Source organism: Podarcis pityusensis (assembly GCF_964106645.2).
Source record: "Podarcis pityusensis genome assembly, chromosome: 6".
Taxonomy (NCBI): domain Eukaryota; kingdom Metazoa; phylum Chordata; class Lepidosauria; order Squamata; family Lacertidae; genus Podarcis; species Podarcis pityusensis.
In genome coordinates, this window is record NC_138030.1 from 86,431,373 (window position 1) to 86,454,896 (window position 23,524).

The 23,524-nt window shown below is 45.6% G+C and overlaps 1 protein-coding gene across 4 annotated transcripts in view; it reads left to right on the plus strand.

The window, feature by feature from the left end:
- HMCN1 (hemicentin 1) overlaps positions 1-23,524 on the plus strand; it is a 293,517-nt gene that overhangs the window by 169,486 nt on the left and 100,507 nt on the right. For all 4 annotated transcript variants that reach the window (XR_013988112.1, XM_081011980.1, XM_081011981.1 and 1 more), the window contains 9 exons: positions 2,039-2,162; positions 4,085-4,260; positions 8,071-8,167; positions 10,657-10,779; positions 12,000-12,161; positions 13,482-13,763; positions 15,841-16,008; positions 17,549-17,662; positions 19,421-19,507. Coding sequence is in view for 3 of the 4 variants with exons in the window: in XM_081011980.1 (XP_080868106.1) it covers positions 2,039-2,162; positions 4,085-4,260; positions 8,071-8,167; positions 10,657-10,779; positions 12,000-12,161; positions 13,482-13,763; positions 15,841-16,008; positions 17,549-17,662; positions 19,421-19,507 (1,333 nt within the window). In the remaining variant the exon portion in view is untranslated. The remainder of the gene's footprint in view (positions 1-2,038; positions 2,163-4,084; positions 4,261-8,070; positions 8,168-10,656; positions 10,780-11,999; positions 12,162-13,481; positions 13,764-15,840; positions 16,009-17,548; positions 17,663-19,420; positions 19,508-23,524) is intronic.

Consider the following 23,524-nt stretch of genomic DNA (forward strand, 5'->3'; position numbering starts at 1 on the left):
GCTCAGGACCGCAATACCTTAAGGCCCGGAAGATGGCAACACGAGAACGGGGCCTTCTCTGCAGTGGCTCCCCATCTGTGGAATGCTCTCCCCAGGAAAGTTCTCCTGGCGCCTTCATTGTAACCTTTAGGCGCCAGGCAAAAAACGTTCCTTTTTAACCAGGCCTTTGGTTGATCAGATTTACATCCTATACCCTCTTAAAATGTTTGCGTTGGGTTTTTTTTTGGAGGGGGGCTGTTGGCTTGTTTTTATTTTTATTACATATTTTGTGGTTTTATATCTTGATTTTATGCTGTGAACCGCCCTGAGACCCCCAGGTATGGGGCGGAAAATCAATTCAAAATAATAATAATGGGAAATTGTTCCATGCTTCCATGTTAGGACTTGGTTAAAGCATGGCAGAATGTGACACATGCAAACCAGGCCAGCTCTCAGGGATTGCCATTTCAAGGAGTGTTTTGGCCTTAGTCCCCGCACCTGGGAGTCCAGACTGGAGTACAGGATACCCATATTCCCACGGAGGGGCAGGTAGAGATTTACAGCCTCCCCTGCAGCCATGCCTAGGTTATATCCGATGCCTTCCCTTCCAAAGTAGTGATGATTGCTATGAGGAAGGCGAAAATCTCCCAGGTTAGCCAATTTACCTGGCGGGGGGGGGGAATTCCTCCCCAGCCAGCCAACTTAGTCCATAGCAAGGTCAGATTACCCCATGTTACCCACAAAGCTGGTGGAAGCTAGCACAATGATAGGGAGGGTGGGAGCAAGATGCAAAAAATAAATAAAAAGTGTTTGCAGTGAGCCAGGTGCCTGTTTTTATCCCTGGGGAGTAGCTCTGAGTGGAGTCCTCTGTAGACCCAGTCAGGACTGCCCCCCAGAGTGAGCTCTACTCAAGTCTACATGGTCCAATCTGGCAGGCAAGCTAACTCAATTTATCTAGCCAGAGGCCAGGAACATCTCCCTCCGCCAGGAAACGTCCCAGTGCTTTGGCTGCTATGGCAGAAGGCAGATCCTGACCGTTGCCCACTCTGGCTGGGATTGTTGGAACTTGGAAGTCCAGTGCCTGGTTCGAAATACTCTGGTTATGACACACATACCACATAAGAGCCAGAGATTTTTCTCCCTCTCCCATTCCTTAGTAGTGGAGGCAGAAAGGGCCATCTCTGTCACACACGCTGGTGCCTGGGTCACTGTCATAATAGGTTTCCAAACACCAGGAACGGAAGGAGATTACGTTCTCGCTTGTTGCAGCCAGCTAATGTGGTTCCGTTCTTGTAATAATAACCAGGGACGCAGGTGGCGCTGTGGGTTAAACCACAGAGCCTAGGATTTGCTGATCAGAAGGTCGGCAGTTCGAATCCCTGCGACGGGGTGAGCTCCCGTTGCTCGTTCCCAGCCCCTGCCAACCTAGCAGTTTGAAAGCATGTCAAAATGCAAGTAGATAAATAGGTACCACTCCGGTGGGAAGGTAAACGGCGTTTCCGTGCGCTGCTCTGGTTCGCCAGAAGCGGCTTAGTCCTGCTGGCCACATGACCCGGAAGCTCTGCGCCGGCTCCCTCGGCCAGTAAAGCGAGATGAGCGCCGCATCCACAACTGGACTTAATGGTCAGGGGTCCCTTTACCTTTACCTATGCTTGGGGGACATGATGACGGAGCTCACAAGGTAGTTTTGGGGGAGAGTTTATGACCCCGTCACACTTCATTTTTCTTTATTCGGTGGGAAATAATGAGGAACATGAAGAAACCTGATTTTGAATTGCAATCAGGATTGTAATTCAATATGAAAATAATCAAGCCTTTTCTGGCATTTTAGAGAAATCCCTTGGTTAGCCACTAAAAAATGAATAAATTGATATTAATAAGTGCAAAGTAGTAAGACAGGAACAGATATTGTAGAGATCTGTTGTAAAGATAAAACCAAACAGGATAGGAAAATTGCATTGTGTGATTGATGCAACTTGATATATAATTATGTTTGTCAATTACATGCCACGATCCATGTCACTTTTTGACAATTTCACCTTTTTTTTTTTTTTTTTAGATTCTTTCTGGAGGTCGTATCCTGGCACTGACAAGCGCACAGATCAGTGACTCGGGAAGGTACACGTGTGTTGCGGTTAACGCTGCAGGGGAGAAACAGAGGGATATTGATCTCAAAGTTCACGGTGAGGACTCCACTTTCCCAAGCATAAACATTGAAAGAACTGCCAGGGACTGAAACAACATATCTCTTAATGAATTAGAACAGGGATGATCACTCTGGGGCCTATGGACAACACAGTGCCCTCAGACACCTCTCTTGGTGCCCACCAAAACCTTCTGCCACTCCCATTGGCTTGTTGGGGAAGTTGCCTGGGTTTTTATGGGGTGTGGTGTTTCATTCAAATACACTGGTGCCCATAGAACAGACATTTATAAATATATTGTGGCAATTTGTTAATCAACCATTCATGTGAGAAGCAGAGAGGAACATAGCTGTCAACCGTCCCTTATTTGGCGGGAAAGTCCCTTATCCCAGCGCCGTGTCCCGCTGCTGTCCCTTATTGATGATGTCCCTTAAATTTCCCAGGAAGGGAGCTCCTCTCCCTCCCTCCCTGCCAGCCAGGGAGGAGGGAGGCTCCAACTGTGTTGCTTGGCTGCGTTGCTCACCCAATAAGGAGTCTAAGAACGACCGGGGGGGGGGGAGGTGGAACTTGCACGCCTTGTGCTGATCAAATTGGCCACGTTGCCTGGGGACTTGCCTTTGTTCAGCGCTTCCCAGTGGAGAGGTGACAGTGGTTTTCCTTGCTGCATCCCCTTTGCCGCGTTTCTGGGCTTTCTGCCTTTGTCTCGGAGGGCCTCAGCAGTTGAATATACCTGTGCCCTGAAAATCCCTTATTTTGGCTGCTGATCCCTTATTTTCGAGGCTGCTGGTCCCTTATTTTCAAATCTGTAAGTTGACAGCTATGGAGAGGAAGGACCAAAAATATTTTTCACCCGAGATGGAGAGGTTAGAGAAACAAATTGGGGGATGGGCGTGATTTGTCTACTTGGTCTTACGAAACGATTTTGATTACTGTTTAAAAGAAATAGCATTGTTGATCTACACCATTCTACAAAATGGAGCCACTTTAATCTTCTGTTTCTTGGTTAACTAAATATTTGTCTCTGGGAAAATGCTGCATGCTTTGAATGTACACCAGTCGTGTTGTCGCCTGTTTCCATCTTCCATTTGCTCACAGTTAAGGACACGCACGGTTAATTTCAAAAACTCATGTTTCTGGATGAACAGTTCAAGGGTGATGCCACCAATTTACAGGATAGTTCAAAAAGAGGGAGCTAAGAGTGGCATGGACACTTTCTTTCTTTAACAAAAGGATAATAACTTCACACTAACTGGCTAATGAAATTTGCTCTCAGTTGATGAAAGAAACATCCAGATTTGCATTAAAGTCAAATTCATGATTAAGTAATAATAAGTAAAGTAACTGTTTGTAGCACAATCAGGGTTCTAAATCATGTGTGCAACCTCCATGAGCCAATTTGGATATTAGCTGTTTTAGATTAATCATTAGAACACCAGTGTTTGGGAGAATTTTTGGGGGGTGGGGGAATCAAAATGGCCTACATTTAGAGGTTCTTTATGGGAGACTGATAGTCAAGCTTTCAGAGTTCTTGCCAGTGCCAGATTTACGTATAAGCTAAACAAGCTGTGGCTTAGGGCCCCACTCTCTTGGGGGCCCCAAAAAAATTTAAAGGAAGAAACAACTAGATGTACACTTCCAAAATATAAGATAAAAAACAAATAAAATAAAATGTACATGCAACAACAATGTTTCTAAATGGCTTTAGATACCTATTAGGTCCATAAATTAGCATATATTCAACAGAAAAAACAGCGACAATTTGTTGTTGACAAAGGACAGCTGGACATATAAAGGGCCCCATTACCTTCAGTAGCTTAGGGCCTCATCAAACCTAAATCCAGCCCTGGTTCTTGCCTATCCTTGGTTCTATGACTAGGAATACCAGCTCGCTGTTTTGGGAGAGAGACTAGTTTCCTTTGCTACAGCAAAAAGAGATGACATTAAATCTTAATGTGCTTCAGTTCCACCAAACATTATGGGAGAGGAACAGAATGTCTCTGTGGTTATGGGAGAAGATCTGGAGCTCCACTGCCAGAGCAATGCCATCCCCCCACCAACCTTAGAGTGGCTGAAGGATGGCCAGCCATTGCTGAAGAAACTGGGTCTCAGCATCACTGAAGGTGGAAGTGTTTTGAAGGTAAGTTAAAAATAAAAGTTTTCCCCTCTCAAGTCTTTCATCCCTATGACCCCTGACACTAATGATACACAAGGCTCAACTGGCACTGTGATTCTTGACACAGAAGCTGTGCGCACATTTCCTTTTATTTGCGCTTGAAGCTGAGCACACGTGAAGCTAGCCACAATCCATAAGTATCCTGCAGTTTCTTGAGAAAGACTGCTGCTTTCCCTCAAACCAGCTCCCATCCAATTTGAAAATGAAAGCTGCAACTGAGCTGGGGTGTGTACGCTAGAAACCTCTGTTGCACATGTGCAGTAGACAACATGTCCAATATGAAAATGAAAGCTGCAACTGAGCTGGGGTGTGTACACTAGAAACCTCTATTGCACATGTGCAATTGACAACATGGGCGTAAATGATAGATTTGTTGAATAGGCGTTTAGAGGGTGGGGTTTGGGGTGTGGGAAAACAAATCAGGCTATGCTTGTTGGGTGAAGACATCCTTGCCTCCTCTCAGGTATGTATGGCAATTGGGACATGGTGCAGAAAAATGAGCTTGCTGCGTTTTAAGCAGCTAATGTATAAATAGAGTAAAGGTACCTCCAGACTGACGGGACACGGGTGGCGCTGTGGGTTAAACCACAGAGCCTAGGACTTGCCAATCAGAAGGTCGGCGGTTTGAATCCCCACGATGGGATGAGCTCTCGTTGCTCAGTCCCTGTTACTGCCAACCTAGCAGTTCGAAAGCATGTCAAAGTGCAAGTAGATAAATAGGTACCGCTCCGGTGGGAAGGTAAACGGCGTTTCCGTGCGCTGCTCTGGTTCGCCAGAAGCGGCTTAGTCCTGCTGGCCACATGACCCAGAAGCTGTACACCGGCTCCCTCGGCCTATAGAGTGAGATGAGCGCACAACCCCAGAGTCGGTCACGACTGGACCTAATGGTCAGGGGTACCTTTACCTTTACCTTTACCTCCAGACTGGGTGCAGGGGGGATTTCAAGCCCACACCAGGAAATTTAGGTTTGTGCAATTAAAATGGATTAAGGCACTCTGTCACTCTAGTTCTGATATAGCGGACCTTTCTCAGGGAACTGGCACCCTAGGTTCTGTGACTATTGGGGAGAAGCGAGACAGGCAAAAACCGCCTGTGGAATTTTGCCAACTTACTGAATTAGTTGACTTCCTGTAGAATTACTGCAGAGGTTTAGCCTCATTAGGAGATTCTGAGCTTGCACTGAATTTCGCTCAAGGTCAGGATTTACTGACAACTTATAGATGCTTGAATCCCTCTTGAAGAACAATTCTAGTCTTACTGAACAATTTTGCTTCCCTCAATATTTTTCCACCTATGTCCATGTACAGTATATGTTTCCCTTCACTGGTTTCCCTTATTGTTTCATATCAAGTTTAATCTTCTTTTTAATCTTTAAATTTCTCCATGGTCTTGGCCACTCCTGCCTGTCTTTGTTATGCCCTCTCCCCCTTCCCCTCATTTCCGCCATTCCTCAAACACTAATCTTCTTATTAAATCTCCACTCTTGGGCTGCTTCTCATTTCCATTCCCGCTTTGTGATCCTTTCTGCATGGTACTGTCTCCCTCTAAATATTTGGCTGCTCACATCTTAGTCTCACTTTAATAAATTCTTAAGACCTCATATTTCATCTCTCATATTTCTCTTTGATGGCATATTTTATTTTTCAAGAGATCCTAGACTGTTGTCGTCAGAGCTGGCCCTACCATTAGGTAGAGCGAGGTGGTAGCACAGGGCAGCTGATTGTGGGTGCCCTGAAAAGGCAGAAGATGGTTTGTTTAATTTATTGTGGTTGTAATTTTATAGCCAGGGAGTGGGAGAAGCTCTGTAGGATTTCCTGCCTCAGATGCTGAAATAACTTGACTGGCCTTCTGTACTTTGTGACCCTTGAATGGGTGAAGAGGGAAGGGTATCATTTGCTCCCCCCCCCCCCAAACAGCAGAATGCATCGGATCAGCTCTGTTTATTGTATTCTTTTAACTCTTTCCTCCATCTTTTACTTTCTTTGCCATCTGGCGCAGAATATCCTCCCTCTGCTTCCATCTTCCCTGTCTTTTTGTTTCATCTCTCTTTTTTTAAATTGTGTGCCTGCAGGCCCAGGGACTTGTGCTTTCTAAATTATTTGGTACAGTGCCTAGCGCATTTCAGATGCTTCTACAAATAATAAGTGGTGGTGGTGATGTTTTCGCTGGAGCTGAACTCTCGAAATATGCTTCTGATTTTGCTCTAATAATGCCAGGCCAAGTTCTAAGACAAGGGGGTGGCCCTCGTTTTGGCACAAGCAAACGAGGATCAAAATGGCCACGGGCAAATCACACGACTGAAGGCAGGCTGTTGGCCGGGTTCAAAATCAAGCATAAATGGAAGGCAAAGAAAAGAGTCTGCGTGGCTACCTTATGGGTTGCTCAGAGTGGGGAGTGCACTTTGGCGCAAAGGATTTATAAGACCTGCTGTTTGCTTGCAATGTAGACTACAGGGTTCCCTTGATCCAGAGTTTAACGTACCCAGTTTACGTGAAGACCAGAGCAGGAGGTAGCTTGGTAGAGGAGGTAAAGTGCTGGAGACCGGCTGCTGAGGAGCTTACAGAGCCTAGGACTTGCTGATCAGAAGATTGGCGGTTCGAATCCCCACAACGGGGTGAGCTCCCGTTGCTTGGTCCCTGCTCCTGCCAACCTAGCAGTTCGAAAGCATGTCAAAGTGCAAGTAGATAAATAGGTACCGCTCCAGTGGGAAGGTAAACGGCGTTTCTGTGCGCTGCTCTGGTTCGCCAGAAGCGGCTTAGTCATGCCACATGACCCGGAAGCTGTACGCTGGTTCCCTCGGCCAATAAAGCGAGATGAGCGCCGCAACCCCAGAGTCGGCCACAACTGGACCTAATGGTCAGGGGTCCCTTTACCTTTACTACCTCAGTGCACTTTTGATGGTTCAAAGCACTTCACATATATCAGCTTATTAAAATCCTTAACAACAGCCCTGTTAGGTAAGCTTAGTATTATTCTCCTGTATAAATTGGGGGCTGAGACTAAGTAGCCTAAAGTTAATGGGTTTATGGTAGAGGGGAGATTTAAACCAGGAACTCCATGGTTCATAGCTTAGTCTAGCACTGGCCCTATGATGGGGCAGGGTGATGCGGTTGCCTCAGGTGGCAGATGCTGAGGTGCAGGGAGAGGACAGAGCTGTGAGTGCCCTGTGGCCTGACCTGTACCCCCGGCACTAGTCTCCTGCCCTCAAATGCAGTGGAAGATACTTTCACCAGTATTGGTGTACCATTCAACTATCAGTCAAATTGGCTTCTGCGCGTGCCTTGGAAGAGGACGCCATCTTGTCCATTGCCTCAGGCAGCAAAATATCCTGAGCCAGCCCTGGCTTAGTTTCCTAGCTGTTACACTGTGTCAGCTTCTAGGTTTGATTCAGGCAAAACCTGGTGTCAAGTGTAATCAGGAGAATTTATTTCCAGCTGATGAACCATCACCAGCTCTTACTGTAATGTAAGGGTAGAGAGAGAATACTTTTTATCTACAGAGGTAGGAAAACAACGCTTTTCAATCAGTCTTCCCACTCAGTAGTTGACCAATAATCTATTAAGCCCGTGAGTAAATTTGCAAGTAAGGTTATACTATGTTTAGGGAAGCTTTTAATGTTTGATGGACTATTGTATTTTAATATTTTGTTGGAAGCAGCCCAGAGTGGGCAGGGTATAAATAAAATTATTATTATTTATTATTTTTATTACATTGTGATGCATTCATAACTGATTGCTGGAATATTTCATGTGTGTTTTTTTAAAAAATTGCTAGATTAAAGAAGTGCAAACTCAGGATACTGGACGTTACACTTGTGAAGCCACAAATGTGGCTGGAAAAACGGAAAAGAACTACAACGTCAATGTATGGGGTAAGATATGCAGCTTTTGCAATCACTTTCATAAAGAACGGAACTCTATTAGTGAATGAAATGGGTGTTCCTGGAAAACCCAGGTGCATACAGTCGTGGCTTGGCTCCCGAATGCCTTGGGCGTTGAACATTCCGGCTCCCGAACGATCAAAAACCGGAAGTGAGTGTTCTAGAAGCCGAACATCCAATGGGGCTTCCGCAGCTTCCAGTTGGCCGCAGGAGCTTCCTGCAGCCAATCAGAAGCCGCGCTTTGGAAGTCAAACGTTTCGGAAGTCAAATGGACTTCCGAAACGGATTCTGTTTGATTTCCAAGGTATGACACTATTAGGGAAGGGGTATGAGAAATTTGCACAATTGGGCTGCAGTTCAGGAGATTTGTTTTTCTGATATTCACTCTTGTATCTGTAGTTTACAATCCTGGGAATCTTACTATGTTATTTTAACACAAGCTCATTTTGAGACCTCTTGGACACAGGATAAAAAAGTGAGAAAGTGTGAGAAATTCATTTTCAAACCCCTGATACTAGGATGAGTATGGGTAATTTTGCCAAGGAACTATTCCTAGTAACTAGAGTGGAATGGATCTGAAAACATTGGTTTGTTTTTCATTCTTCCAGTTTCTGCATCAGTTCCTGATTTTTTAAAAAAAGAGTATGCAAAGATTTATACACATTATTGTTCACATTTCTTCTAACATATGCTTTTTGGTATGCAGTTCTCCCTGATGTATGCATTTTTGGAAGCATCTCCCCTGAGTGTAGTTCACCATAGTGTGCATATTTTTGTGTGCACTTTCCCCTAATAAATGCATTTTTGTATGCTCTTTGGGCTGTAGAACTGCATTATAATATTCATAGAAGCATTATTTCTCCAAAGATGGATTGCAAATTTCTCTCACAGTTTTTTCTCACTTCCCTATTTATGCTATGCAACCCCCCAGAATAAGTTAAAGCAAGCTCTGATTGCCTGAAGATTGAAACATTACGCACTGGACGGGTGGTTGATCCCAAGCTTCACTTTTTATGTCAGTTTGGATTTTCCAGTTGCCTAGGGTTTGCCAGTGTGCCAGAACATACGGTTAGGAAAAACTCAAACTTTCCCTTGTCATCTTTCATGGCAGCTATGCAAATAAATCTTTACACAAGTTGCACTGACTCTTAAGATCTATCAATTCTGTGTCCAGGGCAGCTGTATACCAGCTCCATCTGGTACGCAGGCTGAGACCCTACCTGCCCACAGACTGTCTTGCCAGAGTGGTGCATGCTCTAGTTATCTCCTTCTTGGATTATTGCAATGCTCTCTATGTGGGGCTACCTTTGAAGGTGACCCAGAAACTACAATTAATCCAGAATGCAACAGCTAGACTGGTAACAGGGTGTGGTCGCCAAGATCATATAACACCAGTCCTGAAAGACCTACATTGGCTCCCAGTACGTTTCCAAACACAATTCAAAGTGTTGGTGCTGACCTTTAAAACCCTAAACGGCCTCTGCCCAGTATACCTGAAGGAGCGTCTCCACCCCCATCATTCAGCCCAGATGCTGAGGTCCAGCTCCGAGGGCCTTCTGGTGGTTCCTGCACTGTGAGGTTACAGGGAACCAGGCAGAGGGCCTTCTTGGTAGTGGCGCCCATCAGATGTCAAGGAAATAAACTTTTAGAAGACATCTGAAGGCAGCCCTGTTTAGGGATTTTTTTAAATATTTGCTGTTTTATTGTGTTTTTTATATTCCGTTGTTTTATTGTGTTTTTTATATTCTATTATTATTGTCCAGCATCACTGAGAGGGCACCAGGTTAGCTACACCCCTGATCTAGATGTTCTTGCAAGCTAAATCCTCTTCCTTCAAAATCATTACACTTCCTACTTTTCATGGAAACCATAGATCTGCCTTTGAAAACCATCTGTAAGTGATGGTTTAGAAACATATTCTTTGCTTGCATGCAGGATCCAGACGCAACGTTGGACAGCCTTTTGGTGTTGCAAATCCAGGAAATTTGTGCGTCTGATTTAGTATTGGCCCATTTCCCCAGAGCTATCTCCATTTCCAAAAGCTGGCAGAATTCAGCAGGATGGGTTTAAGGCTTTGCTTCTGGGAGACTTAGGGGTATTACAGTACTGGTTTGAAGTACGAGAAACTGAAATAAGAAGTAGAAATTGGTGCAATGCAAGGAGGGCTTTAACTGCTGCCAGCACTGAAGCTTTTAATTCTCTTTACTATTTCAAACACTGAAAGAGTTGAAGAGGTTCAAACAGAAATGTTTCGTTCCTGTTTTGTACGCTCTCAGGAATAGTTTGAGCAAACGGAAGGTATTCAGTTGTGTGTCCTGTTCTCCCCGTGAGGAATTCAGTACTTGAAAGAAGGGTCTGTGTGGGTCTGACTTTGCTTCTTCTGTTGGCTCCTCAAGTGGCCCACTGTTGGGTGCCTTTTATTACTCGATAATTTTATTAGTTACAGATCACCAGCTATTTCTGACATTTCCCCACTTTAGTGCCAGCCAGTATTTATAGTTCAGACACGCTTACTCGTCTGACAGTAATTGAAGGAAACCTCATCAGTATGATATGCGAGTCCAGTGGAATTCCACCCCCGGCCCTCAGCTGGAGAAAGAATGGTAAGCAACTGCTATGGGTGAGGGCTTTCCTTAGGAGCTAGCTGTTCCCTACGCCAGTGTGGTGTAGTGGTTAAGAGCGGTAGTCTCGTAATCTGGGGAACCGGGTTCGGGTCTCCGCTCCTCCACATGCAGCTGCTGGGTGACCTTGGGCCAGTCACACTTCTCTGAAGCCTCTCAGCCCCACTCACCTCACAGAGTGTTTGTTGTGGGGGAGGAAGGGAAAGGAGAATGTTAGCCGCTTTGAGACTCCTTAAAGGGAGTGAAAGGCGAGATATCAAATCCAAACTCCTCCCCTTCTTCTTCTTCTCCTCCTCCTTCTTCTCTTTATCTCATTTGTTTGCAAAGCTTTCCCTGCAACCCTCCCTTCTTCACCTAGCCCCCTACATGTGCACAGTCACACCCACCCCATACATTGAAAGCATGTGGCTCTCCCAAATAGATTCTTTGGGGGAAGCCATGCTCTTTAAATGTGTTTTAAGTGCGTGGGGTGAATGTGACGAGTACGGTCTGTATAGCCAGCAGCGGTTGATACAGATTTGAACATTTGCTTCTAAAACCTCATTTGCTTCTGTTAAAGGTGCTTTCAAATCAAATTGTTCTTTCTTTGTTTAAGCTGAGTTAGGCTAAGGCACGGATTCCATGGACCCATTAATGTAATGGACCCTGCCCTTACCTGCTCTCTTTCTCCCTTTGTCTGCTTTCCTCCTCCAGTCCTAGTAGGACAAGAGGCAAGCTTGATACAGTATAACACTGCTGACTTCTAACCCTTGACTTCTTCCTACTTGACCTCTGACCACAAGGACCGATTTTGATGAAGGCAAAATTTCAAGACTGTAGACCTAAATCCACAGTGAAATGGAGGTGAATGATACCACTTAGGCCCTCCATCTGTCTTGGGACTACAACTCCCATCACCCCTAGCTAAAAGGACCAGTGGTCAGGGATGATGGGAATTGTAGTCCCAAAGCAGCTGGAGGGCCAAGTTTGGCCATCACTGACTTAGGCATAACGCCTGTTGATTTCTATAAACATAGTGACACCTGTGCCCAGCACTCATTGGCTATCTGGGAGTGGGGTTCAACATTTGTGACCGTGTTGGATTATGGCTGACCTAGCCCAGCAGGAAATATGACTGGAATAGAATCTGTGTCAAAGAACCCTAAACCATCTGCTTCATCCTATGCTTCATATTTTTATCTGAAATAATGTTTCACTTGTAGGTTCTCCACTGCTGGCTGACCCTACAGGTAGGGTCAGAGTGTTATCTGGAGGAAGGCAGTTGCAAATTTCCATTGCTGAGAAATCAGACGCCGCTTCCTATGCATGTATGGCTTCAAATGTTGCCGGAATAGCAAAGAAGGAATATAACTTGGTGGTATATGGTAGGTCAACATGTCAAATTGCTTGTGGCCGTTCATTGGTTTGGAAACGATTACCGTTGATGAGTAAAGCAGGGCTTGCAATCAAAGAACAAGAATGGAACAGGCGATTATCTAGTTCAACCCTCTGTTCTGAAGCAAGACCACAAAGTGGTCTCTGGAGTCTCCACTTGTAAATATCAGTTTACCTTATCCACATTAGATTAATAAGAAGCCTTGGTGGTTTTGCCAAAACTTTGGGGCCAAGCTAAACATACTGTGGGAGATCCATGATTGGATCTCCCACCGTCTTTCGTCTCTTGCTGAAAACGGCAGCAGAGGGGAGGTGGTTTGGTTTGGGCTGGCAGGAGGAGAGTTTTTACTCTTGGCTCCAGTACTGCAGCCATGACTGGTTCTGAGCTGTGATTAGCTGTGGGATCAGTAGTGGAGAGGGGGTTGTGGGGGTGGCACTGACCTGACCTCCCAGCACCAGAGTTGCTACCTTTTCCTGGGACACAGCGCGGGCGACGCTGTGGTCTAAACCACTGAGCCTCTTGGGCTTGCCGATCGGAATGTCGGCGGTTCGAATCCCCACGATGGAGTGAGCTCCTGTTGCTCTGTCCCAGCTCCTGCCAACCTAGCAGTTCGAAAGCACACCAGTGCAAATAGATCAATAGGTACTGCTGCGGCGGAAAGGTAAACGGCGTTTCCGTGCGCTCTGGTTTCCCTTGCGCCAGAAGTGGTTTAGTTCTGCTGGCCACATGACCTGGAAAGCTGTCTGCGGACAAACGCCGGCTCCCTCGGCCTGAAAGCAAGATGAGCGCCGCGACTCCATAGTCGCCTTTGACTGGACTTAACCGTCCAGGGGTCCTTTGCCTTTTACCTTTTACTGAGAGGGGCAAGGCAATGGGGAGGTCCACCTTGTGCAATTAATTTGGCAGGTGCATTAGCTCCACCTATGCATTTGAATTAGTGCTGACCTCCGCAGTGCCCTGACCCTCCGATTCTCTCTTTCCCAGGGAGCACTACCACCCTAGCTTACAATCTCATCCTGCCACCCACCGCTTCATGGGGTGGAGGCGCAATGTGAGTACATGTGAGCACATCTTGCAGTTAATAGTAGCCTGGAGGGTAGGATTGGCATGGGGTAAAGGCTTAAGCTCTTCCTTTCCTTATGCAATGCCCCTACACAGGAATCCCCCCCCTGCCCTCTCTGCATTCTGCAAAAGAAAACAAGACATTGGGCGGTTGCAGTCACAGATTTTTTGCGTCGCATTTAGCTTTGTTCTCGGCAGCTGAACTCTTTGTGCTAAGTCTGGAATGTTGTTTTGTTTCTCTGAATAGTTCGTCCAACTATATTGGGCAGCGAAAGCCAGCAGTCGGATGTAACTGTGACTCGAGGGAATGATATTTCATTAGAATGCAAGGCAGAAGGTATTCCGGTGCCAGCTGTCACCTGGATGAAGGATGGCCGTCCATTGGTCAGTGGAAGAGGAGTGGAAATACTGAACGAAGGACATCGTCTGTGGCTTAAAAACTCTCAGGTGTCAGACACTGGCCGCTATGTGTGCATTGCTGTGAATGTGGCAGGACTGACTGACAAGAAATATGACTTAAGCATTCACGGTGAGCAAGGGAAATGTGTGCAACAGAAGAGATGCATGTTTGGGGCCAAATCAACAATTCCACTCTGTTTTACAGCGCTGGCCCAACATTGCACAGTGGAACCTCGGTTCTCGAACTTCTTAGTTGACGAACGTTTCAGAACCCGAATGCCCGAAACCCGGAAATAAATGCTTCCGTTTTGGAACGCGCCTTGGAAGTCAAACGTCTTCCACTGCGTGTTTTTCAATTTTCTCAATTGAATTTGTTGACAGCCCTTTCCGCCTCAGTTTTTGAATGTTTCGGAAGTCAAACAGTCTTCTGGAATGGATTACGTTCAAAAACCAAGATTCCACTGTACTGTGAATTAACTGATGATTCCCTGATCTTGAAAATTTCCCCCAAGTGCTCCTCATACTGGCCTCCTGCTAAAAGTACGAGCACCTCAGATTGTCTCTTCCTTAGCCATAAAACGGGAGGTCCATGTTGTTCTCCTTAGAACTGCTTCTAATGTTACAAGGAAATTGTGTCAAGAGGAAATGTTGGGTGACTTGTGCTTCTTTCCCCCACACGTCTGGGTCCCTTTCAAAGGGGATGTGTGTATTTTCCCACTAAGACATCTGTGTTGTGTTCTCATAGAAGGAAGGCATGCTTGTTCCCTTTTCCCCACCTCCCTTCCAGCTATCCTTCTGTCAAGAGAGACAAAAAAGTTCCTTGTCTCTCCCTGAGAAAGAAGGGAAACTGCTGTGAGCTCATCCAAGTCCCCAGATTTGGGGCATGCATATTATGAGCATACAGTGGTGCAAGACGAAAAGAATCCGTTCCGCGAGTCTCTTCGTCTTGCGGTTTTTTCGTCTTGCGAAGCAAGCCCATTAGCGGTTTAGCGGATTAGCGCTATTAGCGGCTTAGCTGGCTTAGTGGATCAGCTGATAAGCGGCTTAGCGGCTTAGCGGATCAGCTGATAAGCGGCTTAGTGGCTTAACGGATCAGCTGTTAAGCGGCTTAGCGGATCAGCTGATAAGCGGCTTAGCGATCAGCTGTTAAGCAGCTTAGCGGATCAGCTGATAAGCGGCTTAGCGGCTTGGGAAAAAGGGGGGGGGGAGGAAAAAACCCCCGCAGGAACTCGCAAGACATTTTCGTCTTGCGAAGCAAGCCCATAGGAAATTCGTTTTGCAATGCACCTCCAAAACGGAAAACCCTTTCATCTAGCGGGTTTTCCGTCTTGCGAGGCATTCGTCTTGCGGGGCACCACTGTATTGCCCCACTGAGGAAATTTCTGAGCACTAGCCGCCAAAAGCATTCTGTTAACCTACTGTTAACCTATTGTTAAGGAAAAATCTGGGTGTGAGGCTGCTCAGTCACCCAGCTCGTTGGGCAGAGCCCGCGGGTCCCTGCAGAATTAAGGAAGGAGTCCAGCCAACCGGAGCAAATAGCTGTAGACCAAAGTTTATTGCGCAATAGGTTCAAAGAGCAAATTTTGAACCCCGAGGATGGGGTGACAAAGACTTTTAAAACTTTGCCACCACATCTCAGAATACAGTTTGAAGGGGAGGGGTTAACCTTGGCAGACATGTCCAGACAAGTCCTTGGTACAAGATTAGCATAAGCAGACATGGCAGGGCAAGACTCAGGTATAAGATTAGCATAGACAAATATGTCTTAAGTACCCACCACCCAAAAGTACAATAGAATTTCCTTTGCATGTCTGGAGCCTGAGGCGAGTCAGGTGATGAGATTTGGCTTCCCTTGGCTAACAAGGAGCCCAGCAATTTTCACCTCTGAGAACTTCCTGGAGTCCTTTTGCAAGGGGAAAATAGCTTTGGAATGGGGGGAACTGGGAAAGGAGATGATTTTATATTATTTTTAAAGTTAGGTGACTTCCCTGAGCTGTCAAGTTGGAAGGATATATTCAGGCATAATATTTGTAATATTTAAATTTAAAGATGTGCCCCCCCCCCCCTGTAATTTCCGTAACACCTATTAACCTATTCTTCATTTGTGGGTTATTTTATGGAACAGACGGCTTTGGCTGTCCATTATGGAATTATGTTTTCTTATATGCCTTGCTTCTGTGGTTTTTTTGTGTGTGGTTTTTTTGCAGTCCCTCCAAGCATTGCAGGTGACCTGACTGTGCCTGAAAACATCAGCGTAGTCGAGAAAAATCCTGTCACGCTGATTTGTGAGGCTTCGGGAATTCCCCACCCATCAATAACATGGCTGAAGTATGGGCAGCCTGTCTCTTTGAGTAGCTCTCTAAGAATCCTGTCAGGTAAGCAGGGGATACTGAAGTGGAAGAAGTTACTTTTTAAAAAAAAAGATAAAATGAGCACCTTGTGCAGCGGAGTTAGAGTCAAATTAAGTAGAAGCCTGTGGAAAGAAGAAACGAAATATGAGCTAGTTTACAACACCAGCAGTAATACATAGCAATACTTTTCCTGGATTATACCCTGTCTGATTAGAGGTGGGATAATGAGGCAGCAGGGATGCGGGTGGCGCTGTGGTCTAAACCACAGAGCCTAGGGCTTGCCGATCGGAAGGTCGGTGGTTCGAATCCCCGCAACAGGGTGAGCTCCCGTCGCTCTGTCCCAGCTCCTGCCAACCTAGCAGTTCAAAAGCATGTCAAAGTGCAAGTAGATAAACAGGTACCACTCCGGCAGGGAAGGTTAACGGCATTTCCGTGCGCTGCTCTGGTTTCGCCAGAAGCGGCTTAGTCATGCTGGCCACATGACCCGGAAAAACTGTCTGTGGACAAATGTCGGCTCCCTCGGCCAGTAAAGCGAGATGAGCGCCACAACCCCAGAGTCCTTTGTGACTGGACTTAACTGTCAAGGGTCCCTTACCTTTTTTAATGAGGCAGTAGGAGAATCCTCGATATTCAGAACTTACCTCTTTCTCAGCAACTCATGGAGGTACGAGGAGGAAGTGTGATTGAGGGAGAAATCCATTCTGTTCACATTTTAATGCGCAGAAATGTTAAGGTATTGTTGCAAGAAAAACTGCTCCTCTTTTCTTCATGGGGTATCCAGGAGCCTGTATAGAGTCCTTAAGTGGGTTCCCTATCGGTAGGAGGAAACAACAGAGGCCAACCAGAGAATACTGAGAAGCAAAGCGGCTAGTGAGCCTGATCTTTATTCAAGGAACTGTTGCAACAGGGTCCCCACTTACCACATGCAGGAGGCAGGAGAACCCTGAACAAGCCCTTATATAGACTTTTGAAATTGCCCACCCTGTAGCCCAAGACCACTCCCAAAAACATCATGCATACATCACAGAAGGAGACAGTCTTCAGCAGAAATCCCGTCTACCAGGATACCTGATAATGGTCACTGATTACATTATCTGGGCAGCCTGGCCATTCTTAATAATAATAATAATAATAATAATAATAATTTTTATTTATACCCCGCCCTCCCCAGCCAAGGCCGGGCTCAGAGCGGCTTAAGTGATGGTTAAAACTTCAGTTCCTGAATCCAGGTCACAGGCTCACCCTATTCAATCACAAATACGCCCTTAAGACAGGATTTGCAAGCAAAAAGACAATGGGAAGGCTTTCCCCATTTGACTCCCTTACTGCAGAGGAATATTTGAGGTCATTGGGAGAGTCAAAATGGCTTCAGGATTGCTCTCCCATACTATTTCAGACAAATGGTTCATATATTTAGATATGTGTGCATTTATGAATATTCCGTATTTGAGGCCTTAAAATTCTCATGACAGTGTCCTGGGACCATTATGGGCACTATATATTGTCAGGCTATATTTGACAGTCAGTTTTCATTATAACTTGCGAATGTATGACTCCTCTTCAGGTGGCAGGATGTTGCGCTTGATGCAGGTGAATATGAAGGATGCTGGTCGCTACACCTGTGTGGTGACTAACGTTGCAGGAGAGGAGAGGAAGAACTATGAACTCTCTGTTTTAGGTGAGCATGCGACAGATGTCAGGAGGGTTAAATAACTTTTGGGTTTTTGCTCCTGATATTCATGAATAGCTCCATGGCTTTAAAATCTAGCCAACTGAAAAACTGGTGTCTTTAAGAAGTTAAGAGATCAAGAATACCAAAAATGTAACAATAACTGAAATATTGTAAAAAAAAAATCTGAAAGATTACTGCGGCGATTTAAATTTTTTGACTGGGCTAGAATTACTCTTCTAAAGATAACTAGTAGAAACAGTGGAAACGTTGGTAAATAGAAGATTGGACACAATTGGAAAGGCTTACAACATAGAATTCTATGGACCCAAGTAAGAGGTGCAGGAAAATCCGGTGCAAACAGAGTAACAACATAATAAGTAGTTAAGTAACATAATTTTTATTTTATTTTTTATTCATTCATACATGTTCAATAACAGAATCTTAAGAGATCTCACTTGTTTATTATTATTATTATTATGAATGTTGACATGTATGAAAAAGATACCAGTGAATCAATTTAAAAACCAATAAATATGTTTAATCGGAAAAAACTGGTGTTGGCATTTAGCACTTGGGGGTGGGGGAGAATCTGGCAGGCGGGAAGTCCGCTTAATGTGCAGAGATGCCACCGCTCAGAGCGCCTTTGAAGGAAATGTGAGAAATGGGAAAGCATATTCTCTCTTCCTGCAAATTCTAAAAGCTTGTAAAAACCAAACACCACCTTTGAAACAAAAACTGTTTGACACTAAAAAAACCTGCATCCCATTCAAACTAGTATCATCCAGGCACCTTGGGGGAATGTAAAATAAAGTGATATTTTTATAGCCTTTTTCTTCTTTGCCAAACTTTTATTAGGCATTACAAGTATTGGCCATCATAAAACATCCGTTTATAACAATGTAAAATATATACAAATAAACTGCAACGTAAAATATATAATAACGAGGATTTTCATTGGGGTTTCTTCCCGCTAAATAGTGCCATTCACCACTCTAAGAGGTACTAGTGACAGAAACTTTTTTGAAAAATAATGACATCGCTATGGGCTTGTCAACACTTAATCATCATCATCATCATCATTTTTTTTGTATGTCACCTTTCCATAGTTAAAACTATGCTTAAGGCGGCTTACATGATTTACATAATTACCAACATAACAAAAGTCATAAGCAATAAATAAAACACATCAAAAAACTACACAACCAAATGGAAAACAATTTCTGCTTGTCCCATGTCTAGATAGCATGATTCAAGTGATTTTCTGCTTGTCTCGTGCTTTCTGGGTACAGGCCTGACTGGTTTTTCCTTTGCCCCTCTGCTTTCCCTCAGAAAACCCGTTCTTTAGCACTAAATCGAAGCAAATGTCAATCTGGAGAAAACCTGATTGACATTTGCTCTGATTCAGGGTGAAAGATTGGGTTTTCCTGGGAGGAAGGGGTGGGGTAAACAGAAGTGTGGATGAGCCTTGTGACTTTTATCACATCCAAATGACCTGAGAAGATAATAGGATGAATGCACATAACATGAATTATGGCGGCTCTCTTTATTTCCATTGAAAGTCTCAGGAAAAAACCCTGCTCCCAACGTAAATGAGTGTATTTAAGGTTTCATCATATACTTGACAAGGTGCAAGATTTCTCACCTTTCAGCATGTTTTGAGAATATGGTTGCTGACAATGGGGCAGCATTTATGGTTTCTAATGTGAGCTAACTAGATGTCCTCATGCATATGCCTTTCTCGGTTTGTTTTTAACCATGTAAAAGTTCCTCCGGGCATTGTGGGAGAAAACAACCTGGAAGATGTGAAAGTGAAAGAGAGGCAGAGCCTCATGCTGACCTGTGAAGTAACAGGTAAGGCAAGGTTTATCTTAATTACAGGTGACTTGGCCATTTGTTGGGGCCAGATTAGATGTGATGTGGACAGCCACATTCCTGTCTCTGTGTCTGCCCTGTTTATATATGGAAGTGAGCCAAGCCAGCGGGGAAAGTGAATAAAGTAAGTCAATTTGGGAAGTTGAGGTCTTTCTCTGTTCAGCTGCCGTCCCCTCCAACCTTCCAGTTTATCCATTGAACAGGTGAACAAAGGCAGCCTCCTGTTATGTCCACTTTTGACACTTATGTTATGTGCAGACTAAGCAAAGTGTTTAGTGGGAATGATTTCTCCCTTGGGCCATTTGTTCCTGAACAATATGCCCAAAACTAACAGACAGACAGATATCAGTCACTCTGTTCTAAAGGGCCATCAACAGGTTAAATTCAAAGTGTGAAGGAAACAAGCAAGAAAGGATTGTGCTTTATATTTCTTCTATGCCGGTCATAATGGTCAATTGCAGGCAAAATACTGACTCTTGCATACCATGGTTTGCAAATGGGGAAGAAGATTCAGGAATTCACACTCCTAGAATTGTAGAGCTTGAAGGACCATGAAGGTCATCAAGTCCAGGAATCTTTTTGCCCAGCATGAGGCTTGAACCCACAACCTTTAGATTAAGAGTCTCCTGCTGTGTTGACTGAGCTATCCCTCCTCTCCAGTGTGGTGTAGTGGTTAAGAGCGGTAGACTCGTAATCTGGTGAACTGGGTTCGCATCTCCGCTCCTCCACATGCAGCTGCTGGGTGACCTTGGGCTAGTCACACTTCTTTGAAGTCTCTCAGCCTCGCTCACCTCACAGAGTGTTTGTTGTGGGGGAGGAAGGGAAAGGAGATTGTTAGCTGCTTTCAGACTCCTTCGGGTAGTAATAAAGCGAGATATCAAATCCAAACTCCTCCTCCTCCTCCTCTTCTTCTCTTGAATGATCCCCTCCCTGCATTGCTTAACTTCATAATATCATTTAATATAGGGGCAGGGACTTGCTTTCAGTCCAAGAGGCAGCTTCAAACTTGGCCAACCTTTCAGTGGTCATATTCCAATAGTGGGCAGGGCAAAAAACTCAAACACAATGAAGAATGAACATGGCCTCCAACCATCTATTCCATACACAAACACACAAGTTCTAGACAAACCAACACTATGATCAAAGACCAAAGACTTAAGTTTCCCCTTTTGTATGGAAGACGGGCTCATCTTTCCTTCTGCACTGTTACTGAGATTGGAGCTGGCAGATGAAGAAGGAACTGGGAGCAGGAACAGGCTTTCGAATGCCAAAGGCATTTCAGGTCATTAGCAGCGTCCTTAGAAACAGCAACTTCCCGCTGCTTCCTAGACTGTGCCAAATCTGAATACGATTCAACATTTTATGGCATAAGATTCCTTAGTTAGGCCAGGGACTGATTCTTAAGCCATGGCTTGCGTAACTGTGCTGTACAAAGCCATGGAAAGTTCAGCTTTGCACAGAAGGGTCCCAAATGTGCTGCGGTAACTGGGATTGGTATTGGATGATATCACACGAGGGACGGGTTGGCAAAATGGAATCACGGGTCAAATGGGGAGGCCTGGCAGCACTGCAGGTTTTATGTTGCATGTTCTCTGTCAGTTGTTGTTGTTGTTTAGTCGTTTAGTCGTGTCCGACTCTTCGTGACCCCATGGACCAGAGCACGCCAGGCACTCCTGTCTTCCACTGCCTCCCGCAGTTTGGTCAAACTCATACTGGTAGCTTCGAGAACACTGTCCCACCATCTCGTCCTCTGTCGTCCCCTTCTCCTTGTGCCCTCCATCTCTCCCAACATCAGGGTCTTTTCCAGGGAGTCTTCTCTTCTCATGAGGTGGCCAAAGGATTGGGGTCTCAGCTTCAGGATCTGTCCTTCCAGTGAGCACTCAGGGCTGATTTCCTTAAGAATGGATAGGTTTGACCTTCTTGCAGTCCATGGGACTCTCAAGAGTCTCCTCCAGCACCATAATTAAAAAGCATCAATTCTTCGGCTATCAGCCTTCTTTATGGTCCAGCTCTCACTTCCTTACATCACTACTGGGAAAACCATAGCTTTAACTATACAGACCTTTGTTGGCAAGGTGATGTCTCTGCTTTTTAAGATGCTGTCTAGGTTTGTCGCTGTTAGTAATCAAGGTTAATGCTGGCACAGTTTCCTCTTGACAAAGTTTCCCAAGGCTGTTTCATTCTCTGGTTACAAGGGCAGCCCTGGTTGACATTAACCTTGGTTTAGCATTGATGCGCATATAATGTTGGGCCATGGTTAAGACAGATAAAGAGAGTGAGAGGGCATTTGTGCTGAGGATGGAAGGAATGGGAAGGAGCTTGGTTCCAGAATTGCAAAGCATAGTATAGAGGGAACCAGTGTTATGTCTACACCAGACAATTGCCAAGATGTATTTTGTAAATACAGCCCACAGTGATTTTTCTCCACCGCAGAATGACTATAAACTTACTTTGTGGTAGGAAAATGTGTGGACGCAGGTGGCGCTGTGGGTTAAACCACAGAGCCTAGGACTTGCTGATCAGAAGGTCAGCGGTTCGAATCCCCGCGATGGGGTGAGCTCCCGTTGTTCGGTCCCTGCTCCTGCCAACCTAGCAGTCAAAGTGCAAGTAGATAAATAGGTATCGCTTCGGCGGGAAGGTAAACGGCGTTTCCGTGCACTGCTTTGGTTCGCCAGAAGCGGCTTAGTCATGCTGGCCACATGACCCAGAAGCTGTACGCCGGCTCCCTCGGCCAATAAAGCGAGATGAGCGCTGCAACCCCAGAGTCGGCCACGACTGGACCTAATGGTCAGGGGTCCCTTTACCTTTACCTTTCTGAAAATGTGTTGTATATACAGAAGCAAGCTTGGCTGTAGGGAGGTGGGATAGTGGCCAACACAATATGAAGTAACTTAGGACTAAAATAATTCTGCCCTTAAGACAAATGGTTATCACGTTTGCTTTGCAAATGTCCACAGCAAATGTATATCATCTTAGACCAAATTCAAACCGGTGATTAAAAAAAAACTATTGACTTTTACTGAGCTGTTCTGAAGTTATCTACTAATGGAATATAAGGTTGTATTCAGTTCTAGTCCCACTCAGAGTAGACCCATTAAAATTAATAAACATGACTAATTTAGATCCATTAATTTCAATTGCTTAGCTCTCAGTAAAGCTCAGTTGGAGACAATCCATGACTTTTTTTGCATTTGATGTTGGGCTCACATCTAACTGCCTCTGCAGACATGTACATAATAGCTCTCTGAAGAAGTGTTCTGTGATTTTTTTTTAAAATACCCTTACCTACCAACAAAAAATACCATATTTTTTGCCCTATAGGACGCAACGTCCTATAAGGTGCACCTAGTTTTTTGGGGGGGAAATAAAGGAAAAAAAATTATTTCCCCCCCAGGCGCAGGGCTGGGGCGGGGGAAGCCCGAGCTTCCCCCCACCCCAGCCCCCAAACAGGCAGCTCTCTGCAAGCTGTGGGAGCTCAGCGCTGGCTCCCGCTGCTTGCGGAGAGGTCCGCGAAGCCTGGACGCGCTGAGCTCAGCGCTCGCAGGCTTGAGCGTGCAGGCAACTCTCCGCAAGCAGCAGGAGCGCTCCCGCTGCTTGCGGAGAGGTCCGCGAAGCCTGGACGCGCTGAGCTCAGCGCGCGCAGGCTTCAGCCTGCAGGCAACTCTCCGCAAGCAGCGGGAGCGCTCCCACTGCTTGCGGAGAGGTCCGCGAAGCCTGGACGCACTGAGCTCAGCGCGCGCAGGCTTCAGCGTGCAGGCAACTGTCCGCAAGCAGCGGGAGCGCTCCCACTGCTTGCGGAGAGGTCCGCGAAGCCTGGACGCACTGAGCTCAGCGCGCGCAGGCTTCAGCGTGCAGGCAACTGTCCGCAAGCAGCGGGAGCGCTCCCGCTGCTTGCGGAGACATCCGCGAAGTCTGGAGAGCGAGAGGGGTTGGTGCGCACCGACCACTCTCGCTCTCCAGGCTTCAGCGAAAGCCTGCATTCACCCCATAGGACGC